Raw genomic sequence first — 23,067 nt, 5'->3', positions numbered from 1 at the left:
TCATGTCAATTTTTTAAATAATTAATACATTTATATTTGCACATGATCAACTGAAATAACAATAATTAAATGGAATAATTTATCCACAATTTCTCTTTTGGTCTTCAGTCTAAAATGCCTGTTTGTGTTTAATCAACAAACAGTTTTACAGGGAAGTGTAAAACTGTGTAAAAAAGTGTCATATTGCTAAGTTTTCCTTTGTATACAGGTGATATCTTTAGCTGCCATGCTGTGGACAACCCAAAGCCTCAGGCCGAGCTGGCGATGCTCAAACAGTATGGTCCAGACGTGCCTGACTCCACTCTGCAAAAGTTGGTGTCTGCTTTTGGAGAGCTCAGGACTATGGCAGATCAGGGCACCATCACGTACCCCTACTCTACCAGGGAGGTTGTGAACATTGTCAGACACCTGCAGGTAAGACTATTGAAGGCCACCCATCCGTTTTATTTTACATTGTTCAAGGCCCTTAACCTTAAAACATAATGTGCAGAACAATGTTGAAAAGACTGAATACATTCTTTTGTGGCCTTCCCATTGTCCGCATCCTCCCACCTGTTTATTTACATTTTCAGCTGTCTTTTAACGATAACCAGCCAATACTTGACAATAGCAATTCACAAATGGGAGCAGCATTACAGTGGCTTTGTTTTGGCATAGTTTGCATAGACATGGTTGACAAGGACTAAAATAGTGTTAACGTTAAAATCTAAAATACTTTGTCTGTTGTTCTGTTGAGCTTTATCCTTAATTCAACCACACGATCCAGTAATTGGTGTTATACTCCTAGTAGCTTTGTTTTTTATGGATGTTGTAAACACTTTGAGATATAATTGCAAGAAACTAGACTATCTGACCTCAGGGAAAAGGTAAATATGGGTTTTGGCTTGTCCTATTGTTGATCAATAATTCAGTACACAAGGACTTGGTCTGATTTCCCCATAGGCTGCACTGTCCTGTCATCAATCACTGCTGCTATTGACATGGGGGAAAGCAGAGAAGAAGCTAGATTTTACAGGTCAAAACTGTCAATGTAGACTTTAATTGCTATTTCACATTTTGTCATAATTGTTAGTATTTGGAGTGAGATTTGAATCAGTACAGAACACTGCACATCTGTGCTTATTTTGAGATTGAGGATTAGTTTGCATTGATTTTTCCAGGCTCATCATGTGATTCTTTGAGTAAATAGATTGTTGAGAAACAGATCTTAAAGCACCTTTGCAGTAAGAGTTGACTGTTATTTAGGGCAATTAAGGCAATATGCCCCATATAACTGAGGTTTCACTCCAAGTTTATATAAAGTTCATAGTTATCTAGTTTTTACACAATTTTAGAACAATCTGGAGCACAAAATTTGAGAAATAAATACAGAAGATTATTGATTAGTTTTACCTAACTAGTCTTGGTTTTACCTAACTAGTCCTGGCTATCTAATCTGGTTAAAAGAGATAATTTATCAGTAATGGTTAATAATGTGCACTGTTTTTATAATACACACTTTCCCCCCCCATTTTTCTATTAGAAATTTCCAGAGGAGGGTTTGGCCAACGTGGTGCGAAACGTCTTTGACTTTGACTCCTACAACAAAGACATGAGGGAGGTTCTGATTGAGGCGCTGCATAAACATGGGATTCCCATTGGAGCCAAGCCCAGCTCTGTCAAACTGGCCAAGGAGTAAGCACCAGGGACACAGTGACACACACGTGACACACTCATAGTCCACTGTTACTATATGCAAAGTCTTATGGTAACATAAACTAAACTAATCATAGTTGATTAATTCACCCTTGTTTAACTTGTTTAACACAAATCCTGCATATTTAGGCTGAGTTTTTCTCTTAAACTGAAAACACTCTGTTCCACCTTGTGATGGTATGTCATAATATGGGAAGTGCCCCACTGTTTTTAAACCCCATATACATTTACTAGAATCATTTGGACGATTTGAGCTCTGGACTTGCCTATCATCACTGAACTGAAGGGAAAATGTAGCTGTTAACTTGAAAACTACTGCTTCATGACATGACAATGAGGAACAGAACATTTTGAGCTTTGAACGGTATGGTTTTGAGGAGATAACAACATCATAACATGCATTGAAGCTCACAAGAGTAAAATTTGCAAAACAAATAGGACCTTTGAATTATTATATTGTGTAGAAGTTAAATAGTCTCTCAGTTTTGAGTTTCATTAACAATTGACCATAAGCATCAAAAGTTGAACATACAAATGGAATCTAATAAATATTTTTCCTTAGTACTCTACTGCTACCACTATATCATGTTAAATTTTTTACCTTATTTTACAAATTACCTCATATTTTATAAATGTATGTATTTATAGGTTGAGTAATTATACCTCATCTTTCCTACATTGGAAGGTATACTTTTAATTTCAGAAGTGCAATTGCAATTTGTATAGTTGGCTTTAATAAAGGAAAATATTTGTTTCTTCTGTCTCCTGTGATTTTCTTATGAATCTTTATAAATCCATATATGTCCCTAACCCAGGGAGTGAGAAACAGGTATTTTCCTTCCGTAATATCCATGTTTACTGGGACTCATCTTAAACTGTTTAAAAAGGGCTCTGCTTTAACCACATAATTTAGCCACCACATCTTTAGCACATAAAAGCAAATATTTCTGCTCAGTTAGTTCCATTTTTAGACATAGCAAAAAAGAAACAGTTTTACTTAAGTGTCTTTTGTGTATACTGTCAAAGAAATATTTATCCATGCACAACTGACCACCCTGAAAATCTCTTCAGGTCCAGCTTCTTTGGTTTTTAGTTAAGTTGCATCTCACCACACCTGAAGGCAATAACAATGTAACCACAATCCAGCAATGATTCATGGGTAATCCAGTTCACTTTTGGTTAGACACAACAAACTTAGAGAAGATTTACACAAAATGCAAACTTCTCTCCCACGAACTGCCTCTAGTTTGGTTCAGAAAATTGACAAATTTTCTAATCTACTGTATTTTTCTTAACTGTGTTGCAATGACTGTAAAGATATTTAATTATATTATCATACTGTAAATATTACAAAATAAAATCAATTACAATACAACGGGTCACTGAAGAGAAACACAGCATACCTACTTAAAGTTTTAAGGGTTTGCTGGATTTGACTTTTGCAGTGATTTAGCAACTAAACACCATACTGTAGGTCCACATTTAAAACATTGCATAGCATTTCATGAAAATTAGCCATTCTCAAAAGGTTATGATTTCTTATTTGCAGGTTGCCCCTTCCTGAGGTAAAGATGACTGGATACTGGACCATTGGCCAGGGGATCAATGCTCGGCGCAAAATGCTCTGTCCTACAGAGACTCGTCCCATCGATATCAAGGTACCACCACAGTGCCAAACTAGAAGAGTGCAGCAGCTGCTAGTGAGTTCTAGAGTAGATCAAATGAGAGCAATTGCTATTAATTGTAACACAGAAATAACATGACAACAGGCTAGTGACCAGAAGATGAGAGATCAGCTCCCAGGTGGAGTGGCAGAAGACTGAATTTGCTCTTTGTTTGGTTCCATATATTATAGAAGGAAATGGTAAACATGTGCTTCATGTACCCCAGAGCCTCAGACAACCAGAGCTCAAAATGCTTTGTTTTTCCAGGGCCCCGCATTTTTGCGTGTTCAGGGTTATCCCTGCAACCGACAAGAAAGTCGAGCTTTGAGTTTTACAGAAGAAAAAGCCCACTGGCAACTTCCCATGAATGAAGTGAACATCATTTGTCACGTTACCTCCAGTGATGGTAAACACATGACACTGGATTATATTATATGTGTACTTTTTGCTTTGCTGCTACATGGTATAGTTGTACCTATTATTGCACTAATGATAATTGTAAAATTCCTTTCTATTACACTTTACAGATGTGCTTTATGTGGCCACGTGTAATCCAGTGTCACTGTACTCCATGAAGGAGAAGGGGGACACAATTCACTGCATGGAGCTCTTCGATGTTTTTCCCAGGACCATCAGTGGGGTCTGGCAGCCCTTTGTCACTGTTGCCCCTCTGGGCAGCCCTCTGGACGGACAAGTGGTTCTGCATGAGGAACAGGTCAGGACAACTTTAATTAATATTAATAGGCCCATCATCACAGCATTGTCATTTTGCAAAGGCTATTTCACCAGGTAAGCTGATCTTTCGTGGCATGCATTTGTTTAGTTTTTTTCTTAAATATCTCCATTCCATAACAATAATTCAGCCTACTCTCTGGCATTGACAAATATTGGTAGTTAGCAGCTGTTTGTCTCTAGAGTAATCCTTTTAACCCTTTACGACCTGAGGGTTTGGACTGCAAAGTGTAAGACAAGAACAATGAATGTTCACTATTCATCCAAACAAACTGTTGTACAGCTGGTGCATATTAGGCAAGAGGAGGATTTCTAAAAATACCTTTGTGATGGATCATATTACGTCGAGCACAAAATGAATGGAAAATGAAGAGGTCCAGACAATACAAGTTCATTCACAGTTCACAGGCCTTCCTGGGAAATTGCAGAATACAAGGCCACTGTATTTATAGAGCTTTAAACTATTTCCATTGATGTAAGCTGGAGGGACTCTTTAGTAAACATCACACTGAAATCAACACATCAGTCTCCATGCAGTAGACACGTGTCCTGACACATGTGCTGTCCTGCGCCTATGTGAGTTTATGTTTAGCATCAGGAAATGGGGTTTGCCTTCTACGAATAGTTTAAGTGGTATACAGGCACTAGTGTGTATGGCAGGAATGAGAAGCCATAAGGAAACCATTAGAGCAAAGGAGGGCAGTCGGGGCCGAGGCGAGCTCCCCTGTGGCTCTTTCTCATAAAACACAATCGGAGAAGAAGCTTTATACGTCAAAGAGCCTGACCATCCTTGGGTGCTGCGTACTCAACTAATGATTAGGGGACACGTGTAAAAAAACCCAGTAAAATCTTAAAATCACAGCAAATGGTTTTAACTTTACATTTCAGAGCAACACTGTGCTTCATGTTGACATGGTAACGGGTGCAGTGCGGAGACTTCTTTTGTATGCCGACAGTGAGCAGCCTAATGCCAGAGCTTCTTACTGGTGGAACACCAGTAAAGAGCAACAGGTTAGCACTGTTATTCTTGAAATGTAATAAATGAATATTATTATTATTATATTATATTACATATTCAATATATACAAATATATTGAATATATGACATTCTTAATATCTATAATTATATTATTTATAGTCTCTTGTTTGAACATTTCAGGGGGTGAATAAAATGTGTTGTGAGTTTGCCCATAAAAACTGGCTTCTGTTTTACAAGGAAGAAGGGTAGGAAACATGAGCTTCTAGTTTGCGTTCCTTAAACTCTTTTATGTGTCTATTTATTGTGTTTCTCTGTTCTTTAAAGTAACCAGCTTGATGTGCTGGACGTACTGGAGGGCCGCTTACACTCGATCTCTCTCCCTATTAACTTGAAGACCGTGCACTTGGTGGCAGAAGATCGCTGGCTACTGCTGGAGAGCAACACCAACAAGTGAGGCATCAGTCTGAGCTATTTCATCTTCAAAAGAATATATAAGATGTTTTATTTTCAATATATTGTAAAATTTTAAATACATTGAAATATAAAAATAATATGTAACATCTATTTTTAATTTAACAGAAAGTTTCTTCTGACCAAACCCATGCACATGGCAGCTGAAGACTCAGGCGTGTGTCAGCTCCACAGCATCAATGAGGAGGCCGTCAGCTCAGGCCACGGGGTCAGCTCAGGTAAACACTGTGCAAGTCATTAGAACTTGTATTTCTCTAATTTTGTAAACAATGTATGGCTGTTGTCTATTATTGTTTTCCATGTTGTTTAATCTTTCTAGCTGAGGTCTCTACACCTCAAATGCTTTCAAATGAGCAACTGCCCAATGAAAATCTCAGCACTGCTCTTGACCAGAAGATTGTTTCGCCCAATCGTTTACTGGCTGACACTGGCTCCTTTGCCCGGATCATTGTAGGATTCCCTGACTTAATGGTAAGTGATTTTTTTTATTGTGATACCATATTTTATGAACTGTTTTTGAGTGCATTCTTTCTGTTGTAGTCCCCAAATGAGGTGTACAGCTTTAACAGGCCCATGGACCTGTCTCTAATGAAAAGCAGTGACAGTGGAAGCCCCACGTTCTTCAGAGGAGGGCTTCGGTCCAGTTCCTCCAAAAGGAACAACTGTGTGAGCCTGCTCTCTCACAACCAAGTGGTCCGTGCACTGCCACCCAACAAAGTCCCACTAAAGGAAATCTACCCAAAAGGTTATGAATTAGATCAATAAACAGTGTATACGCTTGTGTAAATGTAACTCCCTCTTTAATTATCAACTTTTATTTTCTCTCACAGACGTCACACCACCATTGACAGCAGCTTATTTGGAGGTGACTGACTTGAACTCCAAAAAAGTAAAATACATTCCTGTGCCGAGGTAAAAACCATGTCTGTCTATGTCTGTATATGCAGTCTGTCTGTAGACTGTATGAGTGTCACATTGCGTTCCAGTTGAAGGACAATAGCACACCTTAGTGGAGAGAAATGTTACTGCAACAAAAGTTTCAGCAGAATAAGAACTACAAATTGTTTACTTGTTTTTTTGTGATTAACTATAAGACAATAACACATACTTTTCTTTAAGAGTTTGAAGTATAGCAAATTGACTTGATTGTGGCTTGTGCAGGTCAATGTCAGTGTCTCCATACACCAACTGGTTGTCCAAAGTTTCGGAGTCTGACGTGCTGCTTGCATCTCTGCATTCTGGAGGGGTCTTCACTGTGGACATGGGGGGATACGTGCGGCTCTGGGAGACGGGGTTAGACACTCTGCAGCGATCACTCATGGAATGGAGAAATATGATTGGTTCAGAGGACGGCAGGCCTTTACAGGTAAATTATGAATACATACTACTATTTACTATTATCCTGTAACTATTACAGGCAGGACATTTAGAACATGTATTTCTAATTTCTTAAACATGTTTTGTGTCTCCAGATTCAGGGTTAACAGGTTAAAATAACATATTGCTTGTAGTGATAACAACTGTGATGCCGATTTATTCTTAATTACAAAAACGTACATATACATGATGGCCATGTTGCTGATGTTGTCATTTGATGTTTTGGTTCTCTAAATAATTATCCAGTCAGAATGCAGAATGAGTCTCACATGAGTTTCTCCTTTGGGTTGCCAGTTCCCACAACTAAAACTAATTGGAAATAAATTTTAGCACTAACCTAAAGCACTCTGATCTGAATCCCCAGTACCCGCAGCCAGTCATTAATTCTGGAGATTCTGAACTTTCACATGTGGCATATGGCCTGTTCATATACTGAGAATGAAAATAAACATTTCTCCTCAGTGTACAGATTAAGTTACTTTCAACTCGGGTTCAATTGTGATTGTTTTTAACCAGTAAGATCACAGGTTATGTCCCCTGCCTTTTCTGTGAAAAATCCCTGAGGCGTTCCCTGCCATTTATTATTTTCATGGTATAACCGATGGTGATGCATATATAGACCACAAGGTGTCAGCATTGCCTTACCATAATTGTACTGTCAGTTGTATTTGGACTGTAATAAATTGAGCAGAAAATCTACATTTCCAGGCCCACATTTGACCCAGTGCTTCTCAGGGCAGCAGACTATGAACACAGAGGCATTGTGATGATGATGTCAGAGGTCTGAGTTGTGCAAAGGGCCCAACATACTGGATACTGAGACAGGATTGTTGAGGCACCCACATGCACTACACAATCAGCTAAATTCTTCAGATTTAACCTTCCAAGGAGGACATCTTATCAGGGCATCTGAAGACCAAAAAACTCAACATGCAACATTTTAACTGGAAAATGAAATTAAACCGAATATCAACTAACGTTTTTTAATGTTTACATATTTATAGATTTACTTTTCTATACTTTTAGACTCAATATTAGTTTCCTGGCACTTAAATCTGAAAACTGTGTTACATTTGATGAACAGTATGTTGGCTTTGGGCAAGGTCAGTATTTGTTAATTTTCCCTACTACTACACACCTGCACACCTGCAAAACATAGATCGCAGATCGTTTTTTGTGACCCAGATTCCTCAGTAGTCTGTTCTTCTTTGATGGGGCTCCTCGAGTGCACTGCAGGTCAAACTTAGACAGAGTCTCCCTGTGCTCTGTTTTAGCTCCCTGCAAATAACACTGACCCCTCTGTATAAAAAATATATAACACTCTCCTATAAGGCTCTATAGGCGCTATTAACAGTATGTAGCATTTCACTACTATCTTGGTCTTTTCACATTAGGCTTACTTTGGTGTGCTTACTGCACAAAATAAACCAAAATCACTTGCAAAAAAGTGTGTTACTGTGTATTTACAAATGTTTTATCTGATTTAGATTGGATGGTGCACTTTATCCCTGTTTTAATCCTGCCATAGTTCTAGTTTTATTCTAGTAATCCATAAATTCATAATCCAAAAATCTAATCAATTAAAAACACAGAAAAAAAGAACATGCATTTATTATTTTTATTTACCTTCACATTTTATAATAACTAGTTGATCAAAGATAAAGCCCCTCTAATTGATTAGTCAACTAAAAAGGGTTAGGTTATTAAGAATATGTATTTGACCCAAACTGCACCCAAGGTTACAACTGAATGCGAGCTCATGCAAAAACTTTTATACAGAACAAAGTACTGGGAAACTGTATATTTATATGTAAATTACTGATTAAACTCACTCCTTTCTGTTACTGTGCATAAAAGTTTGATAAATTAAATAAAATTATTTGTAAATTAATACAAATTTTGAGTGAACACACCGTCAACCAATTAATCAACTAGGCCCTACAACTTTAATATCTATACCTATTTAGTCTTAATAAAACATGCAGACTTTTCATAAATTCATAATTAATTCATTATTAAGAATTATTCAGGCTTATTAACTGACTGCTTCATTAATACACTGAAGTTAAGTCTTAACCCTAATTGCGCAGTGAAGTAGTTACTAAGCCTGAATCATTCATAACAAGCTATTATCAAACTTTGTTCATTATGAATTAAATCTTGATTATGATTTATTAAGATTATTTATTAAGGCAAAAATAAGATTCAGTTATTATAAAGTGTAACCCACAAACCTTGTCTCTGTTTACTGTGCATACATGCCATTGCTCTTCTGCACAGATTTAGACATTTCATGTGCACAGAGCTTGAAGGCAGATACTTGCTGTGGCCCGTTGAACAGTGCACTCAAAGCTCTTCTCATCCGTCATTGGCTTCAGTGTGAAATTGCTCCATTACAGCCCTGCTGACATGATCATGATCCACTCACAAAGACACATGTGGACAGGAGGCATCAGTCTTCAGTAATGAGACCATAGATATCCTGTTGAATTTAGCCTTGATACTATATGAGCGCTCTGTCATTCAGCTCACCTCTCCAATGTCACTTCAGTGGGAGTGCAATTGAAATGTATATTTGCAAGTTTTTGTTAGAGTGACACCTGAGTTTAGACAGTGAAGCTGAAAATAAATTTGGCTATTTTTTAAGGTATGTACACACTGCTTGTTTGCACTTAAATTTACACATTTAACAGTCTTATTATTCTCCTTTATAGATAGCAAATATTTAAGTGCTCTTGCACAGACTTGTATTGATTCATAGACACACGCACACCCTGAAGTTCATACTGGGGCACGCGCTGAGGCCTTCACTCCTAAATCATTGCACATCTGCCATCAACTTAAAGCCAGAATCACAAATTTATGAGCCTATTAATCCTGAAAGAAAGGGTGTGGGCTACAGATGAGGAGAGGGGGAACTCAGTGGTTGAATTCATACACTCAAACACAAATCTATTCTCAATTTCTCACAGTCATAAAGATGGAGTATTCCCTATAGACTCGTTTTCACAAGTTATTCCAATGCAATGCGGCTTCTAGTCTGTACCTCAAGTCATTCAAGAATAACATTTATATTATATGTTGGTTACTGTTATAATACATCCTGCAAACCTTTAGATGTTTACTTAATCTACTTCCAAAGTGTTAACCAAAATGATGTAATGGACCACTGTTAGTGAGTATTTACTGGTTATGTGTGTTAAGTGAGTAGGCAAGACAAACCGTGGTGACACCACCAAGACTGAAAAGGATACATAGCATAGAGGACATTCATAACTTACTCACACTTTTCGCATAAGTAATGAAATCGACACCGACCCTCCATATGCACATAAGAGAAGGTGCCGGTCATGATTTCTCTAAAACCTAATATTGGAGCATTACTCAGTCTTTTACTGGTCATGAGTAAGTAGTAAAGGGATGCAATATGTGTTTGTCACCAGTATTATCATTAGCATCATGACACGAAGATTAAGTGTAAGAAACGAGAGAGCTTAACTGGTGATAGAGGAGGAAACACTTTGTAATATAGGTACACTTGATACTACATTGCTTTATACATTATTAGATATTAGTGACATAGAACCACAGAATTACAAAAGTTGCTCTTGCCACAGTGAAGCTTGCAACATGCTTATTTAGGTCATATCAGTGTAGCAAATGTAGTTTTTGTTTGTTTAGGTTTATTTTTCATTAAAATTACATTACAATGAAATTGTTCTCAAGAGAAACATTAGAGACCTGTGTTCAAGTGGCAAAGATACTTTATAACCATATAAGGAGAACAGTAGAGCTGAGCAATATGGCAATAAAAGTTGTTTTATTTTTACCCCCAGTTTGATTAAAATTTATGATTATACAAATGAATTAATAAAATTGCTTTCAATGTTAATTTCCTCAGCAGGAACAGTATAGAATATTAATCATGGCCATTTAACACAAAAAAGAATACATCTCTCCCTCCAAAGTCTGACCTCTGCTCCAGATCACATGCTTTTGATTGAGGATTGGCCGTAGACCTCTCAATTTAAAAGACCAATTTAAAAGACCTGATGATTGACAATTCAAAATAACTGAATCTCAATGAGAATGTAATTTAATTGCACAGCCCACAGACAATCACTGAAGTTAAGCATTTGAATACTCCCCCCACACACACACACCACCACCCCCCTTCCTCAGGTGTCCCCCACGCAGCTCCCTAAATGTCCCAGCCATTTGTATTTGAGTGTAATGAGAGAGTAGAAGTCAGTTTCTGAAGGTGACGTAGATGGTACAAAAGCTCTGACCCTTTTACCTCAGCCCACAGCTATGGCACCGGCCTCTCTCCTGTTACTGGAGTTAACAGTGGATCATGTATTGGAACACACCATGAGGCAGACAGACCCCTGGGGAGCCTTAGTAACAGCACAGTAATGCAAAGACTGACTGCATATGTGCTTATCGGCTTTGGTGAATGGGACACTTTGTCTGTTTGTCATTTTAAATTAGCCTTGTAGGAATCCTTTAAATGGCCCCTCCCCCCTTATCATCACTTTTTGTCATGCAAGGGACGGCCAAAAGAGATTTCCGCTGCAGTCCACAGCCAACACAGCTGGACTTAGGAAAGATGGGAAGCAAGACATTTTACCAGCTGAATTTGTCAAATAGTGTATAAGACTTTAGAAGACCCATATTACACTTTTTCACACAAAATCTGTATATTAGTTTGAGTTCTTCTTTCATACAGAAAACACTCCCATATTGTTATATTATGTGGTAATACAGGAAGTGCTCCACTGTGTTTTTAAACTTCATTTTGGATAATTTCAGCCCTGCAGTTGTCAGTCATGAGCTTAATACACTGATGCAAACATTTCACATAAAACTATTACTGAAGGGGTTTAGACTGAAGTTAAACCACAAGGTGGAACAGAGCATTTTGAGGTTTAAAGAGGAAGACAGATTAATAATGCAATATTACTCAAACATGTGACTGAAACATGGTATTTTTTTTGAGGAGGCAACAACATTATAACATGGCTTAAAGCTCATAAGAATAAATGTTGCTTAATATAGAACCTTTAAATCAGATCCTGGATTGGGACTGGCAAAGACAGAATAGGCTGGCTTGTAAAATTGACTTTATTAAATGTTATTGTTTGCTTAAGTATTAAAGTTTAGTTTCTCTTCCTCTTCAATCTTCATGGGGTCTCAAGCTTCATCCTAAGTGACTGGAATATTCTAGTATTTTCTACCTAGACTAAAATATGTTGATTACATTTCATTTCATTGCCTTTGTCTTTGTTCTTTTAACCTTTTGTTATTTTTTGTTATTGTATGAGCTGGACAAATAGTGAATACTGTTTAGATCTTGTCACACATTCACTTCCTTCCATTATCCAGTGTGTAATATCTGAAGAGGTGCCTATCAAACTAACCAAACAAATCCACTCTACTGATGAGGTGCTGCTCATCTCACTCAGTGTACGACAGTTAAGGTGTGGACAGTGGTCAGCAGTGGCTGTATCTGATAGCCTCCTGCACTGTATAGATACGTACAAATAAGTGATATGAGTTTTGTTTGATTTCAGTAATTTAGGATAATGCCTTTCATTGTATTTTCATATTTAAATTTTTTATTTCCCAACCTAGAAAGTGACAAAAAGACGCAATTTAAATGTATTTGTATTTATTTATTTTAGATTACTATTCAGAGAGACAGTGGTATGGATGTCAAGGCCCCAAAGCATGGAAAAATCGATCCATTGAATGCGCCTCATGTTGGTGGGAACCAGTGGGCTGGTGGCACAGGTAACAAAAATTATTAATATTAGCATCTTTTTATGAAATTATCTTCAAGAGAGAGTGGGGTTATCTGAAAACTTGATTCCCAGATACTAACTACATCCTCATTTGAACATGAATGTATACCAAAAAAATGACATGAACCAGACAAAATTGTGTTATTATAATAAATGGTAAATGGTCACAGTTTATATAGCACTTTTCCACCTTCAAGGCACCCATTCACACTCAGATTCATACACCAGTGTACGCAGACTCTGGGAGTGAGGGGGGTTAAGTGTCTTGCCTAAGGACACAATAACAGCATTCACCTGTAGGAGCTGGAATGACTCTACCAGTGATATTTTATGTTGAGAGTGGGATATGAACCGCCACCCCTCAGATCACAAACACTCTACCAAATGAGCTACTGTCATGCATTATCATTGTGACATCAAAATCAACAGAACATGAGACAAATTGAAGCCTTTATTTCTATGCAGGTGGCAGGGACACAGCAGGTCTCGGTGGTAAAGGGGGCCCATACCGTCTTGATGCGGGACATAAAGTGTACCAGGTGTCTCAGGCCGAGAAGGATGCTGTGCCAGAGGAAGTCCGGAAAGCTGCTCGTGAAATGGCTGAAAAGGCCTTCAAAGACAGGTGGGAACTTCTCTGCTACTCACTGGCATCAGCTAAAACTATACAGATGTGATTTTCCACTTACCCAAGAGCAAGCTGTCTGCATAATACAGACCAGGTGTTGTTGTGTGTGGGCTTTAATATTGTCCATCTGCACCATTTCTGAGTGCAAACCTTATTCTCAAATTCACAACTCTTCTGACAAAAACAGGAAGAAGCAACCAATTCATCACACCCGGCTAAATGCAAGTGTCTATGCTCCCACAAATGTGAGAGTGAGGGGTGAAGAGGGCACCACTGTCCCTAGCTCCACCATAAAGGGCCCCTCTGTGCTTTTTATGTTCACACTGTCTGTTTTTCTCCACTTGCCCTTTTCCCAGAGTACCCAGGGCATCGTCCACTGACGCTTTCACAATACATTGACAACATCTACAATCCAAGTGTTTATCTTGTTAGTTCTGTCACCATAATTACAATATCGACTTATCGTTCAGTATATGAAAGCTGGAACAAGCGTGTACATTTTCTTTGCACTATTGTGGAATTTTTGGTAATTTTTTGGCTATAAGATCAAATTTGAGCCGTAAAAGGTTGAATTAATAACTTTTATGACTCATTACAGATACTAAGTACTTAAGACTGTCATTATGTTGTTAATTTATTGCAGCACATGATTTTTTAACAGTATTGTAAATTTTTATAATTTTTGTGTTTAAATCTGCTTTAGGTGTATTGTGTTAGTGGCTTAAATTAATTTCAGCATTACTGTTTATCATCTATTTACTTCAGCAATATATTCCACTTCAAAGTTTCTTATGACAGGCCAATATATTTTTCCAGTTTGTGAGATCATCTCCTGTTTGTTTACCTATATCTGTCATCTATGGTTTGTTCTGCTAAGTCTACTGAAAATCCTGCATGTGCATGTTGTATCTACTATACTCCTAACCCCTCATCACTGAGTTCATTTTTAGAAACAGACCCTGGCATGTTTGACTATTTTTATTTCACAGGTTGACATTTTCTTCTTACAAAATGTGTGAAGCATGCACAGTATTGACTTAGCTTTAGGTCAAGCATCAATCAAAGTGAGATTATTCCATAAGTCCTTGAACCTACAGGCACAGGCAAAAACAGGCTGAAGTATGTGTGAAGACAAGCTGCCACTGGCTTACTGTCCCTCAAATTTTCCTGCATTCTATCTAAAATTATAGACACTAAGAGATTACAAACTTTTGTAACAAAGCTGTAGCCATGCGCAGTGAGTGTAATAACTTAAACTAAATTGTATTTACTGTGTTGGTCTAAAATTTAACTATGTCATAAAAAGATTAATACCAAAAATCAGTACAGTATTTCTTATAAACAAAGACTGAATAAATTCATATTGAAAATGGCAGAAACATTTGCATTGCAATTTGCCAATAAGGGTCCACATCATTTATTTATTATTTATTTATTTAAAAGGCTCATTGCATATTAATGAATTTTGGGATCAATACGTATCTGTCTGAACATCTGTTACAATTACAATATAAATATTTGCTAATTTCCATCAGTTGTCCCTAGACAATAACAAAAGTTTTAGGATTAGTGTAACCTAAGATCTGTTTGATCTCGGGCTTAACCATGTATAAATCCTGCATTAACTAGCTGTGGTTTAAATCCTAAATTTAAATAAAAATAAAAAAAATCCCACTCCAAACTACATAAATCTGTTACACAAAGAAACCACCAAGTGTACTATCACAACATTTTAAGCCATTAATATAGAAAGCAGGGATATAGTAAAAAACCTTGTTAACAGTAGTTGTTTGTACAGTGTAATAAGTTTCAGGGAGTGGTGTACTCTTGTTTTTGTGGTTGTTTTGTGTGAAATCTCATTGTACTGTCTCCACCTCGATCGAAATCGCTCCCAGCCTCTCCCTGTGTGTTGTCCGTCATTCATGCCCTTTTTTCTCATTTAAGTAACAGTTGAGGAATTCAAAGGAAATAGCTGGAGTCACTGGCCGGTGCGTCCGCTGCCCACATGCTCTTTAGCACATCCTCACACATATACACAAACACACAAGGCATGCAGAGGAATGTGTGGGGCGACCTGTAAAACTCCACTGTGCTAACTGTATGGGAGCTGCACAAACATTCATAGAGTGTATGCTAGTCCATATAACTCATTATTTTTAGTAATTTTATATGTGTTCTGTGATTGCTATCATAAAATACTAAACTTTACTGTATGTATTTTAGCCTTAAACAAGGTATTAAAGGGCTCATTATGCTATTTTCTGATCTATGTTATAATGTTGTTTTCCTTATTACAAACTTTCCTGGACTGGTGTTATGTTTCATTCACACATGTTTAACACTTCTCTCAAACAGAAAACACCTTGTGATTTCATGTGGTGATACAGAAAGTACTTTACTATGTTTTCAAACTCCACACACCTTCACTAGAATCATTTGGATAATTTCAGTCCTAGAATTGCCATCTTTAGTCAACAACAGGTAAAAGGTAGCTGTTAACCTGAAAACTACCACTTCATGACAAGGTGGAACAGAGCATTTTGAGATTTAGAGATGTAGACAGACTAATTATAAATTATTAGTCCAACATGTGTGAATGAAACAAATCACAACTCTTGGTATGTTTTGTGAGAAGGTAACAGCATTATAACATACAAACTACGTGTTGGTAAACTGGCACTTGTCTCCAGAGTGAGGGAGTCCAGACCATGAGATTACACCATTGATACCACTGCAGCCTAAACAATGTGCTTTGAGCCAGCAGCCCTTGTACAAGCTGGTTTGTTACTAGACATGACACATTAAGTAAAAGCCTTTTTGAAGTCATTGTTATACAACTCAGCTGTGGTCAAGGTCTGGTTATTTCCTAGGAATTTGCACCTGGAATAGCAGCCTACACATATCCCCATCACACAGATAGGGGCCCTGTCGACCAGACCTGAGGGTGATAATGATAAGACACCTGTATTCATTCAGTTGTACTTTAAGATTAAAGATAAAAAGGCTTCACTTGTGGAGACATAATGACCTAAAAATGAACTTTTTTACTGTGTCTGTATGTTGATCTATGCTGGTGTATGTATGGGGAGGGGGTTTAAGCGCCTGTGTCTCTCAACAAGGAGATTAAACATTTGATCAGCAGGTTCTCTAGCTACAATGCATTTTAAGGCTCATATATACTGTATAACATTGCTATTATCCCAACCACAATCCCATATACATTGTAGCAGAAGATATTTGTTTTTGTTTTATTCCTCTCATTTCTTTCTCAGATTAAAAGAAATCAACATGAGTGAGTATGACGCCCAAACTTACGAGCGCTTCTCCAGTGCTGTCCAGCGCCAGGTGCAGTCTCTGCGCATCATACTGGACAGTTTACAGGTATACAATGCCACTCCATAACAACAAGTGAATGTGCTTGTGAATTTAACATATTGTATTTTGTTCACAATTTGAATTATTAATATTAATTGGAATTCTTTACTAAATTATTTCAACATTGTTACTTTATTATCCAAGACTTATTTTTGCTATAAAAATGACCAGACTGGCATCTATACATGAAATTTAGAGTGATGAAAATACAATTGTGTCTTTTGAATTGGAAAAGTCCTCAAAATGTCACCCATGTACAAGAACTCAAAATCCATGAATAACCTTTAGGCATTACAAATCACACTGTGCGCCTTGTTTCACCTTGTGTACATGTGTTGTGTCCCTCGAATGACTCCTGTGGGTTTTTTTTTTGTTTTGTTTTTTTGATGTTTTTCCTGCTTTTGTTTGGGGGTCTCGGGGGATGCGTGCACATTGTGTTTGTGTGTTCGTGAGAGAAAAATGATGCACACAAGAATGATTACAAAGCAGTGTCTCTGGGCTGTGCTCTTATATTGCCTCCCAGGTGTGAAGCCTTGTGTGTCAAGGTGTGTTGTTTTCTCATCCAGGTGTTTGCGCCCATGCCACAAGTGCTACTTTTAAACATGAAAATTTGACATTGTTTGTATGCGTCCCACAGTGGCCCCCGGGACATGCCTATACCGTCGACAGTGTTCTCTGAAGTCATGTTATTTTTTATCATACCTGAGGAGTGATTTAGGAAGCCCCCCGCCCACACACACGCACACACTTATAATCATAGCTGGCAGGCGTTCTGTAAAGTCACAGCTATTGTTTCGATCCACTTTACTCCAGCCTGAGGGAAAGCCCTCTCAATTTATCTTTCAACAATTGCCGGCGTTACTTGATATAAACAGTAGGGCCAGCTTTTATCAGGTGTTACTTTGGGAATTGGTCAGAAGTGCACTGAGGAAAGCACACAGGCAGGAAGAGCAAGACAATGATCTGATTTTAATATGCCTTTGTTTGTGGAGGAAAAATGTATTTTACAGTTACTGTTGACTATGTATCAAACAGAAAAAGTATATTTATATTACTCATGACAAAACTCATATTTTGGTTTGTGGTAATTTAGACAGCACTGTATATTCTTTTAAGGCTGTCCTAATATCAACTTATCATTCAATAAATACAACTAAATTTAAATTATATATATATATATATATATATATATATATATATATATATATATATATATATATATATATATATATATATATATATATATATATATATATATATATATATATATATATAGGGGGCTCATTATTGTTTATACACTACAATATATCACACTCCAAATTTCAATTCAGTGGTGCAATGCTATAATGCTCCACGCTGTAGTATTTAATAAGCATCTTGTTGGCAGTCCCACCCCATGTAGATATCAGTTATAATTTTCTGTGCAAAATACTTTTATTTTATTCTTTATTTTTGACACAAATATTATTCAGTCAGTTAAAAAAAGAAAGAACAAGGTACAAAACATATACAAGGCAACCAATTACTCCTGCCACATGCCTTGTTTAATCTTCAGTCCGATGTTTAGTCTAAACACGTCATTGATGTCTTAAGGGAAATGTCTACCTCACTACAGTAGTAACAAGTGGACATTGTTGTATTTGGTGCACTTAGCGGTGGGTGTGGCAGAGGGCAGATGAGTTCCTTCTTTTGTTTTGTTTGTAGTCTATGTAATGAGATAGGCTTCCTCTGCTTTTCAGCGTAAAGATGAAGGGAAAGTGATCTATTACTGTCTGAACCTGAGGCTATTTGAGGACAGAAATACAGACGCAGTGAAATGCATGAACATGAAGTTGTGAATAAGCTTTGTTTTTGTTCTCATGGTGGTGATCTAACTTGTGAACTTATGTAACACATTTCTGCCCCACCAAAATGAAATCATGTTCTCTAGACAGAGCAGAGTTTTGCTTATTGTAAAATAAAGACTTTCCAGACAATGGTAACTTTTGTGTTTTGGTTTTAGGCAAAAGGCAAAGAGCGCCAGTGGCTAAAGAACCAGGCTCTGGGCGAACTGGACGACGCTAAGATCATTGATGGCCTGACTGGAGAGAAAGCTATATATAAACGCAGAGGAGAGCAAGACCCAGAGGTTGTGGCTGTGAACTTACTTGATGTATTTTTTCTTTTTTTTGCCCCGCCCACAAACACACTACTCCCAGGCTCAATGCATAATTCTGACCTCAACAGTCAGACAGAACATTCCAGTGGTCTTTAGGATTGCCATTTTCTCACACACGCATGCTTTTTTCTGTCATATGGCCTTCCATTCTAATCATACACACCAAGCATAACATTTAGCTTTACCTTTTTAGCTCCAAGCATTGCATATTTTTGGTCTGACCCGACGCTCTACTATGAAATCAAAATACTGTCAAAATAATACTTTATTTAATAGCCAACTATTACATTTTACAATTTTGTTCATAAAAATGTGTTGCTATAACTGCTGTTTGTGCTTGTGTCCTCATTTGCCTTCAAAAGCCTGGAACTCCTCAGCAGAAGCCCAAACGATTACGCGTTTTAGCCGATGTGTCCGGCAGCATGTACCGCTTCAATGGAGTGGATGGACGGTTAGAGCGCTCCATGGAGGCTGTGTGTATGGTCATGGAGGCCCTGGAGAGTTATGAACACAAGTTCAAGGTAAAAATGCAACATATACTTGTAAAGCATCACCAAATATTAAACTAGGTCACTCTATCTTTTCTGACTGTAGTTCTAAAGAATGTACATTGCCCTAAGATTCAAAAGATTGTAGAGCAAATAGAACGGGGTTGGTGAGACGAGAGAGTGTGTCTAAAAAGCTGAAGGAGACAGACATCCTGGCCCCTGACACTTAAGCCAATCAAGTATCAGTATCACACACGAGCATGGAATGGCTTTTTCTGCACAAGTCTCTCAAGTCAAGTTTCTGCTCAAAGGGTCTCTAGACAAACTGACTTTCACCTGTGCACTGGCAGTGGTTAAACATTCACTAACTTTGAAGAACCACACTCTTAACAGGTCAGACACTGAAACTAGGAGATTGGAAGGGCCAATCCTCAATCATATATTAAAAATATATAGAGAAATATTATATATTTCTTGCTTGATTTTTGTATGTCACCTGAAATATTCCTACCCAGCAACAGTGATGTGAACAGAGCCACACTGTCACATACCATTTACAACCACAGTCATAGCTGGCTCTATTAGAAATAGCCCATATACATAATATGTGTGTCCTGATATAGCTGGGCTCACGGAGACAGCCTGACGGAGCCTGGCTTATGTAAGAAGTGGGATTGACAGTATGGATGGCATGCTCACTGACTAACACTGTGCAGTGTAACTGATTCACAAATTACACTTACAGTCATTCATAGAGATGTAATGATGTCCAAACTTATTTTCACAATATGCATCTCACCATATTGATTGCAATATTTTCTAAAAGCTAACAAAATTGACAAAAAAGCATTTTTTTTTCCTTTTAAAATTCTTTGACAAGCCTGACAAGTATTAAGAATTGAAAGAGCTTATTTTTTCATGTAATCTGCGCTGAAACAGTAACAGTGTGTGGTTTATGTTATTTCCCAAGTTTTTTAGCTATAGCTGCCCCATAGCAATGCATTTAAGCAAAGACACTTGTAATTCGATAAGTTGTGATAGGCTACGATATTCTTGTGAGACTTTTGCCAATACGATATCATAATATTTTGGTTATTGTTACATCTCTAGTCATTTATAACCTAGTCTAAAAACCTCATGCAAACAATTTCAATAAATATAACATTTGAGTCTATACCTTAGCATACTGTCTATATGTGCCGTTTTATGTTTACACGTTTTGGACTGTGGCACTCACTTAAGCTTGTACAAACATGGCTGGTGGCAGGACATTAAGTCTTATGAGCATTAGTATTTATTTGAATGGTATTTAAGATTTTCAGTAGCAGTTCCACTATGTAAAAAAATATGTGGTTTCCAGTTTCTGTCCCTCCTTGTTTGCAGTATGACATCATGGGTCACTCGGGTGATGGCTATGACATTGAGCTGGTTAGAGCTGACAAAGTCCCTAAGAATAACAAGGAAAGACTAAAGGTCCTAAAGGTACAAACTCCAATATCCTTCCATACGCCTACTTTCTCCAGTAATTTAAATGAATTTGTCTAATATTGTACCCACAGACAATGCACGCCCATGCACAGTTTTGCATGAGTGGGGACTACACTCTGGAAGGGACTGAGGCCAGTATTAAGGAGCTGTCCCGGGAGGAGGCAGACGAGTACTTTGTGGTGGTGCTGAGCGATGCCAACTTGGAGCGTTACGGGATCCGACCCGAGCGCTTTTCTAGTGTCCTGACCTCAGACCCTCAGGTCAATGCCTTTGCAATATTTATTGGGTCCCTGGGCGACCAGGCAGAAAGGTGAGAAGCTGTTGATGTAGGTACAAGTACAGTGCTACTCAAACTCCTTTAAGTGTTTGGATCAAAGAAAGGCAGATTCAGAATTTTCTTGTTGAAGTGATTCATCAGAAATCATTCATCATACCCTCAGTTCTGCCTGATACACATCTTTGTTATGCTTTGTGGACTCAGTGTTCTTTCTCTCTGGTTTAAACATGGTCATGAGCTCAACAGTGTGATAATGACAATCATCTGCTTCTGACATTCTGTTACGTACATCTACAGGGAGAGACATAACTGTAGGATGGATGTGTGTGTGTGAAAAACACGCAACATACAGGAATATGAACAGTTGCATAATGCACACTATATTATCATGAGCTATTAGCTATTTCTTTAATTCTGCAAAAAAAGACAAAAATTATTTTAGTGCTATCTCAAAATGAATAATTTCACCATATCAGTTCATTTTAGTTGTCCAATTGAGAGAAGAAATTCATGTGATTTGTTACCAGAAGATAAATAAAAAATGAGAGCCTACAGTTGGCCTAAACTTTCAAATTGTAGGGAAGAAGTTATTTTTCCCACTTCTTTTCCATGCACTTTTTAACCAATTGTGACTGTACATGATGTAAATACACCATGTTACTATTTTGTATTTCAGGCTACAAAAGACCCTTCCAGCCGGCAGATCCTTCGTTGCCATGGACACGAAGCAGATCCCCCAAATCCTGCAGCAGATCTTCACGTCCACCATGTTGTCCAGTGCTTGACACAAAGAGACACTTGTCCTCTCCTCACTCACTCAACAACTCAAGTATTGTTACTTCGTGCCCTTAACCATTTTCAGTGTCAGATTATGTAACACTCTGGGTATTATCAGGTCTACAGAGAACAAGTAGTGGGTATATAATTTTCTCTCTCTTTATGGCAGTGCTTCTCAAACTGAGGTATGTGTACCAGGTTTGTACTAAATACATTGCACTTTTCATGTGGAAATATTTTGGTTCGTGGTAGCACAATGATTAAAACTCTTGCCTTGTAGCAAGAAGATAAGTTCAATCCCTGGATCCTTTTCAGTTATGGCTTTCACCTTGTGCTCCTCCTGTTTTTCCCACAACTTCAAAACCTACAACAAGGTTTGCCCTATTTTGGGACCATCTCGATCAGACTAAGAAAATGAAATTGTCAATGTAAAATCCAGAGTTTTGTGCTCATCCTGGTCTTTCCTCCATGGTTTAGACCTGGATCAGTATTGTGATTCATTACACTGAAAAAATGCCATTAACAAATTGCTTTGTCCTTCAGTTAGAGCCTTTTTACAACTCATGTGGGCTTCAGACAATCTCTTTGATCGTACTTAGGACTTGGACACTGGCGAACAGCATATCCTGTTATATGGTCAGAGGAAACAAGTTGTAAACTTGACAGTCCCGTACATATTTGGACTTCCTGCTTATTTATTGTGCATCATGCCAAAAGCCCTCAGACGAAAGGTGAAAGGTGCCTCGGACACTCCGGTGGGCCGGCAGTTGGACGTGTACGGTTGCTCCTTTGGAATGCTGTCCTACTCCTCAAGCAGGGAATGTTCCACCTGACTGCCCTTTCAAGAGTCCTGCCAGACCGTACCCCCCAGTAGCTTTTTACGTGCGCATGTGACTCTGTGTATTCTGCCTCAGCATCTTTGTCAACATCCATCCTCCTGGTCACGGGGACCTAGTGACGCCACGCCACTCAAAATCCTCCATGGAATCTTAGATCAACTTTCATGACAAGAACTTCACAGCCTCCTTTAACAAACATGGAGTCACCTTTGACACGTCCATGCAAAAATAGACCAATACTGAGTGATGAAAATGTGGAAATTCTACCATGTAGCTACTGGTGCTAAGGTACACTACTAGACAAATGGGCAGAAAGTT

At 38.0% G+C, this 23,067-nt stretch overlaps 1 protein-coding gene across 1 annotated transcript in view; it reads left to right on the top strand.

Annotated features, from left to right (window-relative positions):
- The window catches only part of vwa8 (von Willebrand factor A domain containing 8), a 42,470-nt gene extending 19,409 nt beyond the window's left edge, over window positions 1-23,061 (top strand). The window contains exons 25-45 of the mRNA XM_020936232.2: window positions 209-414; window positions 1,523-1,674; window positions 3,245-3,353; window positions 3,627-3,765; window positions 3,887-4,074; window positions 4,980-5,102; window positions 5,251-5,315; window positions 5,395-5,520; window positions 5,650-5,759; window positions 5,861-6,012; window positions 6,082-6,286; window positions 6,372-6,453; window positions 6,703-6,907; window positions 12,603-12,711; window positions 13,188-13,344; window positions 16,620-16,728; window positions 18,725-18,850; window positions 19,243-19,401; window positions 20,752-20,850; window positions 20,928-21,166; window positions 21,810-23,061. Of these exons, the coding sequence (XP_020791891.2) occupies window positions 209-414; window positions 1,523-1,674; window positions 3,245-3,353; window positions 3,627-3,765; window positions 3,887-4,074; window positions 4,980-5,102; window positions 5,251-5,315; window positions 5,395-5,520; window positions 5,650-5,759; window positions 5,861-6,012; window positions 6,082-6,286; window positions 6,372-6,453; window positions 6,703-6,907; window positions 12,603-12,711; window positions 13,188-13,344; window positions 16,620-16,728; window positions 18,725-18,850; window positions 19,243-19,401; window positions 20,752-20,850; window positions 20,928-21,166; window positions 21,810-21,918 (2,969 nt within the window). The 3' untranslated portion in view covers window positions 21,919-23,061. The remainder of the gene's footprint in view (window positions 1-208; window positions 415-1,522; window positions 1,675-3,244; window positions 3,354-3,626; window positions 3,766-3,886; window positions 4,075-4,979; window positions 5,103-5,250; window positions 5,316-5,394; window positions 5,521-5,649; window positions 5,760-5,860; window positions 6,013-6,081; window positions 6,287-6,371; window positions 6,454-6,702; window positions 6,908-12,602; window positions 12,712-13,187; window positions 13,345-16,619; window positions 16,729-18,724; window positions 18,851-19,242; window positions 19,402-20,751; window positions 20,851-20,927; window positions 21,167-21,809) is intronic.
- Window positions 23,062-23,067: the final 6 nt, after the last annotated feature.

Source organism: Boleophthalmus pectinirostris, unplaced genomic scaffold, assembly GCF_026225935.1.
Source record: "Boleophthalmus pectinirostris isolate CB_2022bp ecotype Guang Dong unplaced genomic scaffold, ASM2622593v1 HiC_scaffold_1, whole genome shotgun sequence".
Classification (NCBI taxonomy): Eukaryota; Metazoa; Chordata; class Actinopteri; order Gobiiformes; family Gobiidae; genus Boleophthalmus; species Boleophthalmus pectinirostris.
The sequence above is the reverse complement of the archived record's forward strand: the minus strand, read 5'-3'. Positions and strand labels throughout refer to the sequence as shown.